The 21,940-nt window shown below is 41.4% G+C and overlaps 1 protein-coding gene across 8 annotated transcripts in view; it reads left to right on the top strand.

The window, feature by feature from the left end:
- The window catches only part of NRG1 (neuregulin 1), a 474,737-nt gene that overhangs the window by 305,099 nt on the left and 147,698 nt on the right, over positions 1 to 21,940 (top strand). For 6 of the 8 annotated variants that reach the window (XM_066987726.1, XM_066987725.1, XM_066987724.1 and 3 more), the window contains one exon: positions 16,319 to 16,496. In XM_066987726.1, the coding sequence (XP_066843827.1) occupies positions 16,319 to 16,496 (178 nt within the window). The remainder of the gene's footprint in view (positions 1 to 16,318; positions 16,497 to 21,940) is intronic. The other 2 variants (XM_066987722.1, XM_048053604.2) reach the window with 1 other exon arrangement.

Genomic DNA, 21,940 nt, shown 5'->3' with positions numbered 1-21,940 from the left:
AACAGCCCTAAAATGTATCCCTTTTGGTGCTTGGCCTTGCCTAAGTCTTTAGCTCCAGCTGAGTCTTCAGGGGAAAAGAGCTTCAGCTCTACTGTGGTGTTGTACTTGAGGTGTTGTTACACAGAGCCAAGGAGAAGTCATCTTGGAAATATGTTCAAGAGGAAAGGAGAAGTGTTAGAGAAGTTGGGCAGGGTGGATGGGACAACAGTTGGAGGATTTGTGGGATTGGGTATCAAGCAGCAGGTAAAGAGTGAGTGAAGAGCAAGGAAAGGAAGGAGGGTGGGAGGAGGGATCTTGGGAAGCAAGACGTGGCTGGGAAGTGAGGGTACAGGAGTACTGGGATAGCAGGACAGGGTCACGTTTGGCTCAGTGGGAGACTGGAGATTTGAAAATGAGGGAATTTGAGGTGTATCAAAGCTGTAACAAGGGCGGGATGAGCAGGACAGAGAAGGAAGGGGGGGAGGGGGGAAGGGGGGAGGCAAAAAGCTGCCGATGCAGATGGCATTGTGTAGTCCTTCTTCTCCCGTGGTCAGCAGGCAAAGCGACTTCACTGGCCGTCCTCACCACCTTTTCCCTGCCTGCAACGCCATGCTGTTTGCATGCGGTGACCATGGAAACCCAAGTTTTTGACTGGCCACTCTAGGATGGTAGCTGTAATGACAGCGGTAATGAGTATTGACGGAGGGGAGGGAAAGGAGAGCAGCTGTGGAGCAGGGGAAGTTGCCTGAGTACAGTAATCGTGTTTGGCAGGTCAAGGGTGAACTGTGGCCTGCGGGAGTTGTACAATGCCCAAGGCTAGCAAAGTGGTGTTATAATAAACCCCAGATGTTTCCGCTATTTACAATGTATATGTTATGTTTAAACCTGAAAATGCATCCTAGGATCTGGTGGGTAGGGAAACAGTTATTAGCTGCTTGGAAATGACTTGTTGGTAATGTATCTGTTCCCCCTTGATATTAGCTGTTGCCTGTTTAAAATATAAATCTTCTAAGCAGAGACCCTCAAGAGCAGCTTTTTTTTTTCTTTTCTTTTTTTTTTTTTCCAAACCAGTGGTTCCATTCAACTGCATGAGAAATATCACCATTGTCCTTGACAGCTTTTTGGGAGAGCCCAGCCTGGGCATGGCAGGCTGTTCCTGCAAGTGCTTGTGTGGGGGAGGTTCCGCTGTCAGGCACGGGCGAGCAGCCAGCCACAGGTGTGCAGAAAGCACCATTTAATTTCCCCAGACTAATTGTTTTTGTGCACAGAGCCAGAACCCTTGCGGTACATCATGGGCCACAGCAGAGTCACAGCAACTTTGAGTAAGCATTGGAGAGGGGGGGGATTTAGTTGGTTGGGCTTTTAAGTCGAAGTAATGGCTTGTCTACAAGAGCAAATTACTCAGCTAAACTGTGAATTTACAGCCCAGTGGCTGCTGTGCTCGAACCGTCCAGGTGATCAGCCCTACAGCTGGTCCAGCCCAGGCACTCGAAACATTCGCATTGAGAGTGAATTAGTTCAACTGTGGGAAACCCTGGAGGTGAGGGTTCCTGTTTGGGGTTTAGTGGCTCTGAGTGGATTGTAGTAGAATCTGCTCTGGGAGTGAATCACAGCAAAGCGAAATAAAGCCACCCAAGCTCTGAATATGTTTGCTTTGATGTTTTATTGGATTTAACTAATGCAGGCAAAACACACACCTACAGGCAATCCTGATTAACCCCTCACACACACTCATTCCCCCCACGTCAGGCATCAGCGTGCTACTGTCACCCATCACATGTGTGCCTGGGGCGAAGGGGTTCTCCCAGACCCCTTGCCACAGGGTGCACAGAGGCTGCCCCTCTGTCAGATGTGGAGGAGAAGTGCTTCACACTAGGCTGTGGGAAAACCTTGCTGGAGGCCAGGCAACAGTCTGCAAGGAGAATGACTGAAAATGGAGTCCTAACCTGGATGCACTGGTTTGGTTTATTTCTATGTAGAACCTTTTTGGCACGTGTCCCTGGGGCGTGTTTGAGAGTTGAGTAGTCACATTACACAGCTCTTATCATTCCTCGATATGTGGCTTTTGGGCCTGTGTAGAAGGGAATCTTGGGGGCTGGGGAGCAAACTATGCTGATTTTGACAGTTTCTGCCAAGTTTTTCTTCCCTGCTCTGTGTGCTTGCCCCAAACACACCCTGTGCAGCTTTTCCATCACAAGTCTACTTTGACTTCTATTAGGGGCGATGTCTTTTTTTCCTGAGTGTTATTGTCCTCCCACACCCTGTGTGCCTTCCTTAGAGAGATTTTCTTGCTTTTTTACCCCAGTGGACAGCTCCCTGCCTAGCCATCCAGTTTTACAGTATTTCATATCACACCTCATAAAAGGGGATACGGTACAAACATTCTGCCAGACAGACTGCTCATGTGATGCCGATGGCTCTCTGAACCTCTTCCTGGTTCACTTGGAGTCATTATCATGTGTGAGGGACCATTCATTTTAGCAGTTTCTAATGTGATGCTGCCCACTCCAGTATAAAGTGCAGTAAGCCACTCCACAAGCATGTTTATTAATGTGAATGCAATGCCAGTGGTGACTGAGTGTAAAATTACCAAAGCTATGTAAATTCCCACCCTGTCCCATGTGGAAAACCAAAAGTGTAGAAATTTCACTCGTCTGAGATCTTTTTGGAATGCTAGACTCATCTGCTTCACTGATTGAGAGAGGTTTTTTTATGTTTTTCAGTTATTTCTACGATACGACCAGTTTATTTAATGTGAAGTTGCTGAACAAGATTGAAAACAGCAAAAAACTGTGCTTTTCTTTACCAATCTATGCCTGATAATGAGATGCCTCTCTCTTCTTAAGGACATGATGTCCATACTTAAATGTGACTCGGAAAATCACTTCCAGTACTTCTTTCTTTAATAAGTCTGTTGATTTGAATTCACAGTATGTTTTAATAAAATTTCTGCTTCTCTCCTCTCCCATGTGTCTAGCAGATTCAGCTAATGGAAGTCATCTCAAAATTCTCTTTTTCTGTATTTTAATCTCCATCCCTCTGCACAATAGTCAGTCAGATAACAAATATAGCAGATAATGCAATATTTTCCAACGTAAAAGCTCTAAGAATTTATAGCGTGAGTATGTTCAGTTATACTACTGACTAAATAAATGGAGGACAAAGACAGCATATCCTCAGAGATTGGAAAACTGAACTATCAAATTGAGTTTAAAGGCTGTGTCTAACAGCAAATAAGAGGGTTGTAATAGCAATGAATAAGATATCTTGTTTCATTTTTTTTTCTTTCTGGGAAAATAATGGAGTACAGAAAGAAAAAAGATGATTAAAACCTGTTGTTTAGGTCAGTGCTTCCTCTGATTATTTAAATTATGTTTAAGACTAGGGAAGCAAGCCCTGGGGATTAACAACTGTCAACCTCTCACTACTGTCAAAACAATTCCAGCTCATGAGCAGTGAGAAATACTGGAAAAATGAAAAACTTCCTTTTTTTTTTTTTTTTTCTCAGAAAGATTAGGATGAAGAGACTGTGGGAAAGAGGGCAAGTGGTCCTGCAGCTTTTCGTCTTTCTTGATAGGAAAATATGAAATTCCATGGTTAGATGCTGTGTTTGGTATGTACTCAGGGAGCCCTGGATATGTGAAGGCTGCAGATGGAGGTGCCAGTGGAGATCATCACTTTGTTGATGTTTTGCTGGATTTTAGCCCACCTCTGTACGATCCCAACTCACAACAAGGCTGTTCATGAAAATGGCTTTTGAGCCCTTTCGCACCTCCCTGATCTCACTGAGTGTTCACGTCCTCTCACTCCATCATAAATAGTTTGATTCTTCTGGAGGCTCCAGGAAAAAGCTATTTTGATATTGTTTTTTCTTAATCGTTGGTATGCTCAAGTACTACTGGATATTCATGAAGCTGGTGAGATAAAATACTTTGCAAAAAGATCATACTTGGAAATAATGACTTCCAAAGTCCACCTTAAGTTCTTTCCAGATACAATAAAAATGATTAAAAGGGAAAAATACAGTAGCCATTCAGTATAATGATACTGGGATTTTTGTGTTATTATTAATTCTTTCATCCATGCTAGGTTTTATGACATCTCTCAGTAGAGAGGTGGAGATTCAGAATGAGGTAATACTGTGAAAAGAGTATGCTTCTCTTCTACAGAGCACTTTTCTGGCTTGATTTTCTCTATTTCCCTCAGCAATAATGGTGTCCTGTTTGGTTGCCTCCTACGTAAAATTCCCTTCGCAGCCAGAAGGGGGACTCAGGATATTAAATTTCAGCAGATGCAATGAAATCATCCCGAATGTTTTCCCTTCTGAACATCCCTTTCTGATACTTTTGTGGTTCTTTCTTGGCTTCCTCCATCAGTCTTTCATGGCTTTCACTTACATAGCTCTTGTTATTACATGCTTACCGATGCAGGACAAATTTTGAAGGAAGTCCTGCAGTGCTGGGGCATATGACTGGAACCAGGTTCTAGTCCACCAGGAAGGGTCTCTGGTGTACCTCTTCTTTGTTTATCAGGAGGGTTTCCTATGCTGGGAGACCTATGCCAGGTCTCCCCACAGTTTCATTTTGTCCCCACTGTGTAGGTAGAATCCCAGATTGCAATTAATAAGGGAATATTTTGGTGGCTTTAATGCCCAAAAACATGGGAGTGTTGTGAGACCCAAGAGAGTCCTTGTCTACTGGATGGGCTTTCAGACCATTACCCAGCTCATAATGAAAAGAGTAAAGGTACATTCCTAAACAGAGATACTCATGTTACTTTATGAGGGCAGGACCAGTGAAATTATCTTTGTTTTCATTCTTTCTGGGAGAGAAAAACTGGAAGTAAAAAAATAAATAAATAGAAGAGGCAAATGGCTTGGACACATCATTTCACATAAACAGCAGGCTCACCTTTTTGCTCATCTCCAGGAAATAAATCCTTCCCTCCACTGGGCTTTTTGTGAGACAGCATGAACCTCAATATTTGTGCCACCTTGTTGAACGGAGCATTATTTCAAACCTGATATACCTGCTAGTTCTGCTGCTGGAGTTGCACAACAGTTTAAAATTGTAATCCTATGCTTTCTCAGATTTTTTAGGATCAAGCTTTTATGTTACAATCCTTCTAGTAATATGGGTTTCTTTCTCATTTCTTCTAGAAAATCTGGACAAAAGAAATGACTGGCAACCACCTAGGGTTCAGTATGTCTGGGGAGAGAGTTATGCATTCTTCCCGTTACATGCCATTTTCAATGAAAATCGAGTTTTGAACTTGACATGATAACATTTTGGATGGATAACGAGGTTTTGTTTGGTTCTTGAAATATGGCTTTTTCTTTAAAAGTACTAAAAGGAAGAAAAAAAAAGTGACAACAGGAGAATTGGTTTGAGCACTAAGCAGATGATCTCTAGAGGCAGATTTAGTTCTTGTTTGATGATCTCATTTTGGGGAAACATCCCTTCTGTGTCTGTCAAGCAGAAGCAGACTTCTCTAAAGTATTTTGCAGTTCCCCACTTCAGGTAGCTTCAGAGAGGCACAGTGGCCACATGTGATTAAGCTGGAGCCTTTATTTTAATGCTGTCTCTGCAAGAAGTAGATCAGCAGTCTGCTGGGATGCTGCAAGCACGGTATCAATACTAGGCATATGGGCAACGTTCTTGCTTATTTCAGGGTTCCAACTTGAGATTTTGACTCTGTTCGTATAGTGAAGACTGTGTAGATTCAGGCCTTGCAGTTCAGCTATCCAAATCTGAATTGAACTGCTTTGAGCTCAATTCAGATTTGAGTGGGACTTCACGGTGGAAATAGCCTTCCTGCAGACAGGCTAGCAGGCATACTACTAACGCTCTCCGGTAATTTGTCAGCAGTAGAAAAGCACGTTTTATGCTGGCTGCTATGTGTATGCAGTCCAGGTGATTCATGATTGAAATCAGTGTCCTAGCTGGGAATTAAATGCAGTGTAAGAATTTCAAGTTGCAGAAATAACAACAAACTGAAACTTTAACTAGAAATGATGTGGTACAGACAGATTGCAGCAGATGATATGTGAAAATATCCAGCTCAGTAGTAGCAAAATGAATCTATTGCTCACAAGGTCACTATTCTTGAGAATGGATCAAAAAGGAGACAAGGGAAAGGACGGGATGTTGGTCTGATCAGTCCTCATGTGCAGAGGTTTATAATCATGTCAATGTCTCTCTACCCTGACCAATGAATGTATACTTACGTATATGAGTGTTAGCACACGAAGTCACTGTCATTAAAGTCAGGTTTCTTAAATCAATTCAATTGAAGCAGAGAGAGCATTGCCTCTAGAAAGACCTGTTACGACTAATTTAATCCAGAAGTTTATTGATTCAACTTAATTTGTCAAGGAATTGATTTTAAGGTGTGTTTAATCATAAATCAGCTCTAAATCAGTTTAAATGTGTTCACACTGAGGTTTTCCATTGGTCTGAATAAAACTGATTTATACTTTATATAGAATTTTGCAAATTTGGATATAGACAAAGACCTTCCTTTATTTTTGTCCTTTTGTAATGACTGCAGCACATTTCCCAGTCTTCTGGGGTGAAAGTCTAGCTGTATCGAATCAATGACAAAGCATTTTATTTTCACAGGGCCTGAATTTTGCCTAGTACTGTGCTCAGCCTTTAGCTCTTATCATATAGCAAATAAAGCCCTGGATACTTGCACACTTGGTATAATCAATTTTCAGGCTGTGATTTTATCCAAAACTGTGACACACGAAAACCATTTGTAAGTTTAAAAGAAGTGGGGGAAGGGAGGTTTGCTTGATTTACCATGTCTTTATTCTTTTTACTGGCAGCCTGTTCAAAATTTATGTAGAGTTTATTTTCCAACTCTTTTTTAGCTATACCTAGCAATATAGTCTCTATTCTGTTAATGGAGAGCCTAGAATGAGGCATACAATTTGGTAAATAATGCACATTACTTGCAACGCTTGATATTTTTCTGTGAATTTAGAAGGTCTGCTTATGGCTCCTACATAAAGAATAACACTTTCATATAATAAAAGCCGTAATTCCTACCTGACAATACATCCCGGTGGTCGCTATTGTAGGGGCTAGATACTTAGGTTGTTGAATAATTACTAGCTGTTAGTCTGTTAAATGATCACTAACTGTTTCAAGCATGTTATAGTCTTTTTCACATAATCATAGATTTTAAGGCCATTGAGGGATTTTGACAAAAGGTTACATAAACACCAGCCAGGATGGGGTTGATAGTTACAGACTGGAAGCTCCAGGCTGGATGTGATGGCCCCTTTGAGAACTATTTCATGGTTTTCTGTGATTGCGTGGTGATCCATGTCCTATGTGACCTGCTACTTAGCATTCACACAGGTTTCCTGGTATGCAATTTCACTGCTTACAGTTGATCTGGAGTATATTTTTTAACGGCCTTGTAATTTTTCCTACATAATTTTTGAACTTTTGCCTACAGTCCATAAACCATTTCAGCGTTGCATAAAGTCTTTCTGCCCCTCCTCCAGTGACAGCTGGACCGTGGCGTGTTTCTGCACACTTTACTGATCATGCGGTTATGGATTTTTGGAGGTTGACCTTTAAAAGGTTGTCTAATCTTGTATAATAATTTAACCAGAGGAGATGCTTCTAATTAGGCCTTTTTGAGAGCTGTTCCTGATTGCAGGTATTTAGCAATATTTATTCTTAAGAATTTTGTTTCATTTTTCATTTGTCTAAAGATCACCTATACATTTTTAAATGGGTGTGGCATAAATGTTTACTTTTCACTGTAGTTTACATCTCTGTTCTACCATGGCTGCAGAGTGTTACTGTGGGGTTCAGTATCTGAGCTTCAGAGTGTAACTGTGGGGTTCAGTATTTATTGTAAATAAGTTATATTGTAGAGTATGTAATGAAGGACATTGTAGAGGTAATGAGCTCCTCTCTGCATACTGTGCTTGTACATTATGTTGAGTGCCATGTTTAGATTTTTGCTGAGCTGACTTGGAGCTGATGATTTGTGTAAAATGCCCAAGTGTTTCCAGACTCCCAGTTACTGAAATGACTCAAAGAGCTTTGGGGCTCCTTGGCTAAACTGCTTCCATAACTTCTGTCAAAAATTGAAGGTTTTGCTAACAGACATTACCAGGTGATGGCCACCTCAGTCATCTGAAAGGTTCAGGTCTGCTTGTGCTGTGGGGGATATTCTTCCTTCATGTGCTGTGCCTCTGGGATGAGCTGGTACATGCTCTGCTCCATCTATGACCAGCACCAAATGAAGACAACTGAGGTGATTTGGATTAAGTCTGGGTGGGGACAGACCCTACTTTGTGGTCCCAGCAGAAGGTCTTTCTGTGTACTCACTGATTATTCCTTCTGGCGCTTAAATCCCCCAAATCGGCTTACTCAGGTATTTTTAGTGGTGATGGCAGTGGGCAAATGTTGGACGAGCTGGTTACTGGTCATCCGTTGAGGCACCTTGCATCCCACAGTCTGGGTAACTCCTTCTGACCACTGTTTCCACTGAATTTTACCTGTCATGTCACTCCCTAATCCCTGTGCTGTATAACTGGCTAATGAGGTGTCCTGATGGGCAGTAGGCCCTTCTGGGTTTCTTCTTCAGAATGGATGATTGTTTCAATACTGCGGAAATTTATGTCAATCCTGTGGCTATAATGTTGTTTGATGTCTATTAAATGCTACATCATGCATACATGTGGCATACTGTTGCTTCTACACAACTGAGCTCTCACAGGGTGTAGGTACAGTTTCGCATGTTTAATTAGGAAGATCTCTGACAATGCACATAGAGGTGTGCTGGCAGTATCTCTGTGATGATGTATGTTGCTCTTTTTTATTTTTTTAAGGCTCCCACAGCCTCAAGGGGATTAGGAAGATTTTTCTAAGTATGAAGGGCCTGCCATGGATAGATCCACACTGGGTAATTTATTGGCTGATGCATGGCACACTTTTGTCTGTGAAGTGGAGCTATTGCAGAATCAGAAAATGCTATTTTGCCAAGACAGAAGCAAAGTGTGTCTATTTATGATTAGGATTAAGGGAAAGCAATCGTTCATGGCCCTTGTGCATGACCACCCCAGCTTTGTTGGAACTGTGTGAAGGTAAAGCTAGATGTTGAATTGCTGAGGGGATGGGGAGGCAGCCCAGACCAGAGGAGATGGAAACAAGAGTTACAAAGCACAAGGTAGCAGATAGGATATGAAAAACTTAGAGGATTCAGCACATAAGACTTTGTGTTTTGATGGTGGCAGGTACAGGGGTGTGCCATAGACAAAGAAATGTGAGAGGGAGAGGAGGAGATGGCTGCAGACTTTGGAGACCTCAGGCTAATAGGCTAATATTCTAAGGAACTCATTAAAAAGTGTAAGTGTTACCATGAGAGAGACAGGGAGAGAGAATTACCCAATAACTGCATTTTCATCATCAATCCACTGCTATAGAGAGGAATAAACTTTGAAATGATACTAAAGAACAATGAATTTGGCATATCGTTATGTTGCACATCTTTCTTTCTTGCTTTCTTTTCTTCCTAGTTGTTTTCATTCTTCCCAGAACAATCTTAGGGCACACCAAGGTGGCAACACGTGTACCACAGCTGAGACCTGAAGTTTAAATTTTGTATACTCAGTGATCTGGTGAGCCTTCCAAGTCTGGTCATGAGCTGTCGTCTTAAGACCCAGTCCCATTAGCAATGCAGTCACAGGCTTTGCTTTCAGGTGATTCAGCTGTACTAGACTCTCTTTGGTGGCTTACTGGATGTCTTTTTTCAAGCAAAGACAGAGCTTAGTGATGAAAATAGTTAAGCTGGAGAACAGAGAAGAGGAGATATATGTACGAGTCAGCAAGCCACCCATCCTCCCCTCATCTGACTTCAAGGCACACAACTTGAGACAAACTTTTCTTACATGCAGTCCTGAAATTCAGCTCCTAAATCAAAAGTGGCCTCATTTTAAAAAATCACATTAAGAAAGCACTTGCAAGTCCACTTGAAATCCATGGGATTTATGCCTGCATAGCATTTCTTTGCATTGGATTGCTTTCGTTTTAGTGCTCAAATAAAGATTCTGATGTCTACCTTTATGCACTTAGGTATGTAAAATATGGGCCTGCAGATTTTTATATCGACTTTATGAGCGGTTGTCCCTGAATTGCTTATTGCATATCAAGTATATTTATTTTACGCTGTCCCCACATTTTCTGTCTGTATGATCAGATTTTTTTTTTATTGACGATGTCTAACAGGATCATAAAAGTTTATCAGGGATGCAGCTAGTTGGAGTCAGCTGCTACCCTGTGAAACAGAGGAGAGAGTATTTAATGAAATCAGGCTGTGCGTTCCTGCAGACATGATCATCAGTAAATAAATTAAGTTGACCTTTAAATTGTAATCTTTAGGTCACATGCTTGCTCACACACAGCTTCTCTTGTGTAACCTACATTTTGCTATCTTTGAATGCAGTTCCCTGTCTCTGAGGAGGTCTAAGCTCGGAAACTGATATCTTGAGTAACTGCATGAGGCTGGATAGCCTGGCATTATCTTGTTACACTGAATAAATGTACACTGTCTACCTTTCGTTCATGGGCATGATAATTCTACTAGAAATGCCCATTTGTCACTACCATCCTTTTTCAGGATCCACTAAAGAAGCTTTTTACTTGTATAGTGGAGGGAAGTATGGAGACCTCCATTTGCACAGTACTGTTTCCATATGCCCATTTTCCATGTCCTGTTAAAAAAGTTGCCTTCCCAAGATCATGTTATCAGATGGTTCATGACATTCTCTTTGGAAGAGTTTACTGTGTTTCTGAAAAGGGAGAACAAAATGAAGATTAACACAAGCTCAGGAAGCAGCTTCATAGCGAGGGGTAAATTTCTGTCAGTTCTGACATGAAATGTACTTGAAAGCTTCTCATCCAGAATAAACCAGGACTTTAGGTGGATATCTTTGAGTTCATTGTGTGCACCATTACTTTGAAAGGATGGAGAATTCAGGACTGTCACACCTAAACGTGTCAAACCTGTCAGGCTCAATGTGTTTAGTCTCAAATGATCCACAGCTGGAGATAAACAGTTCCCTGTCAGGGTAGTCAGAGTTGCAGTTGGTTTTGTGTTCGGTTTTTGGGAGTAGCTACTCTGATTTACAGTGGCATTTACAGGTTCCTTGCCTGGTCCAATGTTCAAAGAACATGAGAGTAGTGTTATATTCCTCCCTCTTGCTCCATTTCTTGGCTCCTGAACGTGGTGCTAGCCTTTCCTGTGGTGTTCGTCTTTCTCTTGGCTCTTACAATATCTAACATTTATGAAAAATAAGGTCCTTTTAACGTCATGAAAAAGAATGAGATTCTGTATATCTTTGTTTTACATGTAATGCTTAAAAAAAGAAAGAAAAAAAAAAGTCAGTTTTGCATTTTTCATTTTGCTCTTCACAGGCATAAGTATTCGAATCATATCAAGACCCAGAGGCTAAAATGTATCCGGCCATATTTTTGAAAGAGTTCAGAACTGAAAAAAATCCATTTAAGCAGTTAAATGATTTGTTTGATTTTCCAGTCTCTTAGATCGTATTCAGTTACTCTGGTAACTGAATAGTTACCAGTTACTCTGGTAACTGAATAGGCACTCTGGTGTGGGATTATCTATCATTACCCACAGTGCTTTATCATATAGATAATCTGCACAGAGACTCAGCATGCTGGAATGAAATACCCAAGTTATGAAAAGTGCTCAGAATCCAAATGTTGCTTGAGAGAATAATAGAAAGTTTAAAAACAACAGAAAACAATATATATATTTTTTTAGTTGTCTAAGCAGGAGCAGTATACATTTTAAAGTGTAGCTTATATTGTTTTTACCAGAGGCTTTAGAAAATCTGGTCTGCTGATGATAAGCCTGAGCTTGATTACAATCTCATATGCAAGGGGAGAAGGCTTTTTGGAAATAATATAATTTGTCTTGCATTACTGACCTGCCTTGAGCATTGTGCTAGAAAAAAGCAAATCTGAGGCCAAGGCAACGGGTGTTATTTTTGTGGCTTCTATTACCACTCACCAAACCATTCGTCACAATTTTGCACAGCAAATTGTGCACATATGCATACTGGCAACCATGTCTAATACATTCCTGTATTCAGACTCTTAAAAGCCTTTGTGCCTTCCTAGGGGAAAAAAAAAAAGAAAAAAGAAAAAAAAAAGTACCTCATGGAATTTCAGCTGAAAGCATGTAGTTGTGTGATAATATTTTGCAGGTTTCCTGTTTAATTTGTTCAGTGTGTTGAGGTTCCATGCAGATTAACTACACAATCAAACACTGAGGGTGAGGAGATTGCTGTGCTTTGCCAAACTCACCAAAGTCCAGAGAGAAGAAGTTATCTCCAGTCATACATTATCAATGTGTCTTTTGCAGAGTGAATATGGAAATGTGTGTTCCTTATCTGCAGTGATATTATGCAGGCCAGCAGACATACATTTCTGAAAAAAAAAAAAAAAAAGGGCAAAAAAATGACAGGCATTCAAGCCATTACAATAAGCAGAGATCTAACACCTTGCATGCTTTTGCCTGTCATGCTCTTCCAACAGTGTGGGGACCTTTGCTGACACAACTGTCACTTCTGTAGGGCTTGTCACAGTGAGGCAGCCCTCTCTGGCTGCTATCACCCTTCGTGCTTTCCTAGAAAGTCTGTCAAATCCAGGGAGGTCCACGGATCGCAGAGGGAGGTCTCGATCAGGGAGTGTGAAAAGCGTGGGGTTGGACGTGGGTGCCTTTCTGTATGTCTAATTGACTCTTAAAATGTGAGGCCCTCCCAGGGTTCCGGCATATTTTCAGTATAAGGAGTACACATAAATTGGATACCACCACACTTTTCATTCAAGCAGTGCCAGTTTCAGGGTGTTTGCACAGTTAGTTTCCAGTGTCTCTTATCAAGATTTGTTTGTTTTCTTTGCTATCTGGCCCTTGTCATTCTGTGACTGATGGCACGTGTGAGAGCTCTGCTGCGGCAGTACCAGAGAAACTTTCAATGGCACTGTCCAAAACTTGCTCCGCAGTAAATTCAGCAAGTCTCCTTTCGATACTGAGAATATATTTTGACCAAGTTACCCTGTGCCAGATGGCATCTGAACCTCCTTGCATGTGTGGGAGACCCAGAAAGTGCTTTCTGTGCCCGTTCTCCCTTGTTCCTCCTGGTGATGGCCGACTTCACCCAGAGCATTGGACAGAAGCCCTGGTGGTGGCACGAGCCATGCTCCATGGCAGGCAGTGAGATGCAGGTGGAAAGGAGCCAAGCTGACAGGAGATGCCTTAGGGACAAAGGACGAAGGGGTAGAGATGCGAGGGCAGGGAGGTGCCTGGGAAGGAGCAATGCCTAGTTATCATTATAAATATTCTTGCCTCCTTTAAAATCATTCTTTACAAGACAAGGTCCTGGCTTACCAGAACCAGAAAAACTGGCACAAGCTGTGACAAAAGTCAACTACCTCTTGCATCCGTGGAAGCCATAGCTGATCACAATCCAAACACACAATGATGTAGTTTTATCAGCATGAGCTGTCTCGTACGCCTGGCAGGTCTGATTAGCTTTTGCAAAACTGCAGCTGAAAGGAAACAAACATAGTGTAAATGAAAAGGAGAAGGGGAGAAAAAAAAAAGTGAGAGAGAGAAAGAAAGACACAGTCTCTTTTCTGTCATGTCTGTGAACAGCTTTTACTGCTTTCCCTGGAGAGCCTGCATGCTTGGACAGCAAGTTACTGTGAATTAGTGAGGGTCACTGCCATTGATTAAATCCTCTTTTATGTTTCCTGGTAACTCCTGAATTATGGCAAGAGTTGAGCATATTAATTTAACAGTTTTTTTTTTCACTGACAGTTCTTATGGAGGAAGAAATCTGCAAGTCATTTTGCACAGATAATATTGAATTAAAATAAAATACAGGAACAAAATGGCATCCCCCTTTTATTCCCAGTTTTACCCCGCTATGTTGACAGGAAAAATCAATAACCAGTTGAAGTCTTTAGTACAAAATTTTGAGCCTTGCAATTGTGGTTACTCCCTTAATTTATTCAAGATATGGAATCAGGATATAATGAGTGAAATATATTCAAATAAGGAATAGCATCTCTTTATTTCATACCTCTGCAGCTCCTTTTCTCATGTAGTGACAAAGGATTATATATTAGGTGACACAATGAAATTATTAGCATAAACCTCACTTGTAAAGCTGATAATTAATGCTAATTATTTTTGTTAGAAAAGTTAAAGGTTGTGTCTTTCAAAAATTCTTTCTCTCCTGGATAAATACCGGAATATTTGCACATGTGCATGTGTAATTGTACATGTATATACAAATAGATGCACGGACACACACTCTCACAAAAGTGTAAATATTTAAACACATTGTTAAAACAGTGTGTGGACATTTGTTCTATGAAAAGCAAAAATTGTTCTGGTAGCGTTTTGGGAACGTGTTGGAATTTCCAAAATTGTCTTGGGGGATGGGGGCAGGAGAATGGAAACTGACATATAAATACACATTTTGAGGGAGATTTCGTTCTGACCATGAATTCCTGGTCCCCGTTCACTCACCTGGTATGTCACAGTTCTTGAGGCAGCTCTGTCACTGCCCCGATCCCTGTTCTTGCCCCATGTCCAGAACCTCCACCGTGGCTCAATAGCCACACCTCAGTGGCTCTTTTGCTGTAGACCCCATTTTCCCACTGCTGTTTATGCCACTCTGCTCTGGGCCCAGTGTCCAAGGAAATCAGAATACCTCTGGCTTCCCTGGGCAGTCTTGTGATGAGATCAGAAAGGTTGCCTCATGTGTGGGACAGGCAACACTGCTGTCTCTAGCAGGCAAGCACATATCAAACATGTGTCTCATCCTGTGATACACATCTCTCAGAATTAAGGCTGTAGTGGTGCTGCTTGATTTTTTCCTGACTGGAATAATAATTAAGAGCAATTGACGTCAGCAAGTCCCCACAAATGCGTGAGCACCAAACATCAAAACACCATCAAGCATGTTCCAGGGTGTTAAACATTTTTTTACACAGGACCATAGTGGAGACCTATTGCCATCACAATGAGAGATCCTGATCTGCATGTTGTGGAAAGTCATTTGGCCATACTGGCCATTCACTTCCTCAGACAATATTACAGCTGTTTAAGAAATGAACCAAAAAATAACAGTACACTATGCTAGAGGTGCTGCATGGGAATAACAGCTTCCTGAGGGTACATGCTGACAATGGGGCACAGCTGAGCTGAGATAGACTCACACGCTGTCACCCATCAACTGACCAGATGTAACTTCCCATAATAGCCCTCCCCAGTTATGTGGTAAAGGTGTTGTATTGAGCCTCAGGGAAAATAAGGTTAAATTAGGTGGTTTATCTTGCTACAGGAGCATGGTGGAAGCTGCTTTGCAGCTAACACACTGGGTCAAATGAAGGGTAGCATCTCACAATGGCACTGTATTTTTGTGTAAATCCTGTGCTCAAAGACCAGTTCTGGATGCAGAGTATTAGAGGTCTTTAACTTAGGAAGTCCTAAATGGTTTGAAATATACCTACACAAGAAATGCTATTGTTACAACATGGTAGAAATTGAGATGCATGAGCTGGAGCTCATTAGTGTGTGGGAGCTGTTGGCTGAGCATTTTCAATGCAGTGTCCCCTTCTGGGTCCAAAATATCCTTAATTGATATTGATTCTCTTGACGGGCTTCCAAGTCCGTCGTCTCTTGCCTCAGGGAAAGGATATAGCCAAGCTGAGGTTTGTGCTAGGTGTATAATGTGGGTTATAATGTTTGGCTAGAGCAAGAGCCCTTCCCTCAGATTAGGGAAGCTGTTGAGCTTGTATTCATGCTTTTAGCTTTTTGTCACATCAGCTGCACCTGGAGCCTTAGATATCCACTGACTCATAGCAGTTAAAATAAATAACTCATCAAGATGTCCTCCCTCTGTATTACCTACCTAGTCTGCCTGATGCAGTGTGCTGTCTTGTGTCTAGGTGCCCATGATCACCTAAGTGTTACTAGTGCTTTATACCATATTCACAAGTACGCTTCAGTTCTCACCCAGGCTGCATATGGCTTGCAGAATTGTTTCATAACGACCCATGTAGGAAGACCACGAAGGAACAAACTAGATTGTCATTAGATACACCCTTACGCTTTTAAGTTTGATATGTGTTTACACACAACTGACCCCTACTTACTACGTTTTGGTGCAAAGCCTTGCTTGCCCGGTTGGGGTTTTGCCTACATCAACTGTGGTTATCACTGTTTTCTTTTCTGAGGATGGCCTAATCACCAGCTCATTCTTTTATTTCTTTAGCAGTGCCTCCCAAATTGAAGGAAATGAAAAACCAAGAGGTTGCTGTGGGTCAGAAGCTAGTGCTAAGGTGTGAAACCACTTCAGAGTACCCTGCGCTCAGATTCAAATGGTTAAAGAATGGAAAGGAAATAACCAAGAAAACCAAACCGGATAATGTCAAGATCCCCAAAAAACAAAAGTAAGTACAGAGACATATGTCACAAGTGGGGCTGGGAGGGGTGGGGAGAAGACTGCTCACAAGAAAACAAGCATTAAGGTTATTAACTGCAGCATAACAAAGCTAAAAGCTATGAGGTAAAGAAGAAGGAACTTTAAGGAAGCAGATGCTGACTTTGTTTTTCAAACGTATAGATGAAGTGGTAGTATGGTATAAATATTTCATAAATAATTTTACCTTTTCAATGCCTGTTTCTCCTCTGATAGCCAAAGGCTATCATCTTAACCAGTAAACCTTGGAGACAGGCTATTTTTAAACTACCCGTGAGAACAGAAGTACCTTATGTTTATTGTCTAAAATCCAAGAACATTTAAAATCATCAATGCAATGTGGATTTGGAAATATTTTTGAAATTTGCTTTGTAAACAATCTAGTCCTGAAGAAGGACTGAATGCTTTCTGCTTTAGCTTCAAGTGTGATATGCAAGCTTGCAGCAGTCCTTTACCAGAGGCATTCCAGTATATGCAGGACAAAGCATGGGTCTAGCAGATGCCAGATGAGTAGCAAAGCCTGCAAATCTCATCTTCCTGCCTGGTGGAAAGTGTCCCCAACACATGACTGCTGACCAGTGCCAAGGGATTGTGTGGTGCCCTGTTTCTGCAGGGCAGGCAGAATAAGCTATACAATCTATTTTCTACATTGATGAAGGAGAGGACTTTTGCTGTGGGGTCTCTACCTCGTTTTTTATGTTTAGAAATTTTGATTTCTGCTGCTCCTTCATCAAAAGGAGCCATGAAAATCTGTCTGAATACACCCCTTCAGCTCTTACTTCTGTTCTTATTAGGTAGTTGTGCAATTTGCTGCACTGGGCCTTGCGTCCCCTTTGTGCAGCACACAGAGGATTTGGTGTGAACTTTACAGGAGATCTTTCCTCCAGGGCGTTAAGTGCCCTCATACTTCATCAGATCTCAGCCCAGTAGACAAAATAGCAGCCAAAATCAAACAGGCGCTTGATTTTCCAGAATCATTCAGGTTGAAAACGAGATGTTCTGACTTCCCTTTTGGCTTTCTGTGCCCCAAAAAAGGGCTGATGGAATATGGAAGGGGACAGACAAGCATCACTGCAGCCCCGGTGCCATGGTCGCACAACTGGCAAGAAGGAACCTGCAATGTCTCTTTCCAGCATTTGTGAAATGGAGCTATTCCAGGTGGCAGCTAGCCTGGCAAATTGTCTGGACCCATTTAGAGGGCCGTATATCTCAGTCAGAGTTGCATTTTCAGTCTAGTCTGTACAGATCAGAGCCTGGCCCTTAGGAGAGTGCTGCCCGTGAGGAGCAGACTATATTTTCTCCTGTTACATTTTTGCTGGTGATGATTGACCAAACTCACTGGAGCCTGGATTTCACCTTCTGAGGCTGGGCTTTGTCAGTTCAGTGTTGGATCAGTAACTGTCTTGGTTTCTACCAGGCACCACGAGACAGTGGAGACATTAGCAGGGGAAGTTATTTTCTGGACCTGAGCAGGAAACAGTTTTGAAAACCCAGAACTCTGCTAGGATGAATGCAAAATCTCTCAAAGTTTTGAGGAAGAGAGAGAGAAAGGAGAGGGAGGCAAGTAAGAGGGAGAGAAAGGAGCTGGCATAATGGACACTCCCTGATAGCCATTGATTAGACTATGCATGTGGAATATGTGAGGCCATTTTACAGGTTTATGTGCCAAAATATATTTAAAATTCCCCAAAAGATACAGAGAAAAAATACCCTATAAATTGTGCCTCTTTCTGGAAAAGGGAAATCTGAAGTCCTAGTCCCTCACCATAAGTGGGCAGAGTGCAGACTTGGATTTCACACTTGTGTGCTATCCCAGCGATGGAGGTATCACTCATCCTTTGAATTTCTCTGTTCTGTTTTCTGTTTTAAAACAGCATTTTCAGTATGGAAAAAAGAAGCCCTTCCCCTTACAGATGTAAAAAACACTAGATGTAGAGTACGAAAAGGGGGAAGACAAGGATTGCCTTTGTAACCCTTGCCTTTGCTGATATCTAAAGGATTTTCCTTGTCTTTCTACTTGGAGATTTTAGCTTGGGGACATATGAGTGCTTTGTCATCTTTTCTTTTGCTGTTTATGTGTGCTTCCAGTATAGAGTAGATTTGAACAGCTTAAGAGGAGACAGAGCTTTTGACAAAACTGGGACAAGCATGTGTTCTAAAGCTAGAGGAAAAGGGGGGAAAAGGCATTGCAAATGGTAATATAATAAGACATGTAGGTTAGAGTAAATAAGGCCACATTAAAAAATCCCAACTCAAATGAAAGAATATCAATGGTCAAGATGGATTTTTTTCTTTTTTTTTTTTTCCCATGAAAAAACATTGAGAAATGTTTGTCATGTTCATATGCTGCCATATTGTTAGAGCAAGCATTTTAGTGTGAATTTATTACTACTGTCCAGGGTGGGAAACATCAGCTAGGAAGGCTAGCATAGCTGTGGAGCTGTCTAGGATTCATGTCTACTTTAAAGGTCATATGTTTACACAAAAAAAAAAAAGCCAGAAATGATTTCTGATATTTTCATATTTTATAAGAAATCATGTTTCTCATTGTATGATGGCAAAATAAAAACTGTACATTGCAGGGAAAAAATAAAAGTTTCTGAGCTCTGGATATTTAGCTTTAGATTTTTAACAATTTTTTAAAAAATCTGAATTATGAAGTGTCTAGCTCAGAGTCAGAAAATTAAGACCTTAGGTTGACACCTGGAGCACACATGGAAAAGATGATATTGCAACTTGGTATTTTGGGGTGCGTTTGTCCAGTGTGAATGCTACTGGTTCGTAAGATTTGCAGAAGTGGAATAGGTGCTGGCTGTATTAAAAAAAAGGTTTGAAAGACTCTGTGATAATGCAGGTTTCCTTAAGACTTAGCCTTCTGAAAACTGGAGCTTCATATAAATTGAACTTCAGGGATCACTCCTCCAAGCTCGCTAGAATGATTTCAGGGTGGTTCAGAATTTCAGGGTGGTTTCAGAATTTCAGGATTCAGAAGGCATGGGCTCCAGACATGCAATGACATTACAGTACAGCAGGTGAATCACGCTAAATAACTGTGCCTCTTTTCATTCATTTGGACTGGAAAGTCCAAAGAAAATAAAAGTTTAACATTTGGTGAGAAGTATTTAAGTGCTCACTTTTTACCTCAAATTTTTTAATTAAGATCATGCAGTAAGTGAGTTTCTGCTGCTCTTAGCACTCCTGGTGATTCAGTATGCCATATTCTATTGATTTATCTGTACAGACAAGTTTTAAGATACTCCTCTGTGTCAATGGAGACACAGCGAAAGTTGGACACCAGACAAGGCCTTTTCACTTGCTATTTAAGCATTCCTGCTGGTGTCCACTTGTACCACTAATATTTCATTTTCCTTCTCTGCATTTCAAGTTGAGGTAAAGACTTCACATTTTTTGTGTTGGGTAGTATCCTGGACAGAGTCAAGCTCTCTTCATTACATGAACATGAGCTTCTGTATAAGGATTAGGGTTTGGAGGCAGGGGGGAAGGTGGTTGCTGCTTCACCAAGATGATGGCTTTGGAAACAGCCGTTCATGAGAAAACTTCATATGCAAGTGCCCTGCAACTTGGGCTTCATCCAAGCATAGTCTGGATATTTGCTCGCAGACAGGGAATTCTGGATGACAGATGGAGCCTGGAAGCAAAATGAATTCAAGCAGTTAGATAAGGTGGGCTGGGACTGCATTCTGCGGATGTATTTTTTCCCTTTCATGTATGAATACAAGCTCAGCAGTGGTGATGAGCTAAAGATACATCAGAAGGAAACCTTAGAGGGAGAGGTATTTTTTGGTGTAGCATAGTATAGGTTGAGAAAATGACAGGCATTTCAATATAAAATCTCTTAAAAGGGACTTTCAGTGAATTCTGTGGGAGTACCGAATTGCTAGGGAGCTGCTTCATTTACAGCCATTAATGAGTCATCTTCTGTTCTGTTTTGAATTCTGTCCTGATATGTCTCGATAATATCCTTAAGACTACAAAATGTTCATTTTATTTGGCCTTCTTGCAGAGTTCTTCTACAAATAAGAATGAATTTGGATTGCTAGAAGTAGATTTGTAAACCATATGGTTGTTTTACCTATTTTAATATCACTCTAAAATCATAAAAGGAAGCCTCACTTCCTTACCTTTCTCTGTGTGTGCGATGTAAAACAAAGAATAAAAATAAATGTGTAAGGCAAAATGAGCTTCTTCCTTTAAAAGCCAGGAGTTCCATGAAGGTTGTTTGCATCAATATTTCTTGATATCATAGAAGGGAAAGAGACTGCAGCAGACACAGAGTGAGTGCCCAAATAAAAGTGATATCGCTGCAGCTCTGCTTGCTTATCCAAGTGGGTTCCCAAAAGAACGGAGCCTTCTTATGTTTTCTTTTGAGGCCCCCTGAAGCTACAGCCAGCTCCCCCTATACACAAATGTCTGCAAGATTGGCTGAAAGATAACATGTGGGATATAGGAAATATCACATGTCCATGCAAGCTGTTAGGTGGCACAGACCACTGCCAGGTATATGAATAGATGGCAGGAAGGATGAAGAGCAGGTCATTTTTACTGTGGTATAAACACAGCTGTTAGATGCAAAAATCCCACCCAAAGAGTCAGTAGCATCTGTCAATGTCTCAACCACTTCTTTCTCATGTATTCCTGGTTACCACTAGCTGGAGTCTGTTCTTGTATGTTACCTGAAATGCAGCCAGGAACACAGCCCAGTTAATTAATTCAGCATTGGGAAGCAACCATAAAACATTACCTGAGAAGGAGCTCCAAACAGTCAGCTATTCAGTTATTTACCTTTTAGGTGCACCTTAGCAGTTGATAACCCTAGTTTGGCTGCTGTCTCTTCTTGGAAGGCCAGCGGCCTCAAGAAAGCAGCCTTCCTTCATGGCATGAAGGGAAATGCTTGTGATGTAGGTTTCTAGTAGAGCTGAGTGTTAGGACCTTCACACAGAGGCAGAGAAGGCTGAGTTGTCTATAAGCATTTGCTTGACAGTAGATGGGATAGTTGATTGTGGTGAAGAGAGGGATGGCTCTCGAGTATGCGTTGGAAGCAGCACTGAGTATTTTGGTTGCTCAAGAAGCCCTCCTGCTACAAGAGACTTGTCTCTGGTGTGAACCCAACCCAGAACAATGATACCCAGAAGGGATAACCAGTTGTGATGTCTGAATGAAGAGTTAGGAAAACATGTTTGTGCTGAGGCAAAGCAACTCCACAGATGTTGCTTACTTCAGCAGTTGCTGCTGGTGACTAAGAGTTTTTAGAGTGAAGAACCTCTGCCTCTGGGGGAACAGTCCTTAATGTTACAGTAAGCCAATATAGGGAAGCCCATGCTCATGCACTCTCCTAAGTGACTATTCTGTGGGTAAATGAGGGGGCTTTGCTGCAGGCAAAAACTTCCCCAAAGC

Source organism: Anser cygnoides, chromosome Z (assembly GCF_040182565.1).
Source record: "Anser cygnoides isolate HZ-2024a breed goose chromosome Z, Taihu_goose_T2T_genome, whole genome shotgun sequence".
Lineage (NCBI taxonomy): Eukaryota > Metazoa > Chordata > Aves > Anseriformes > Anatidae > Anser > Anser cygnoides.
Note: the sequence above shows the minus strand (reverse complement) of the source record. Positions and strands in the feature narration are given on the sequence as shown.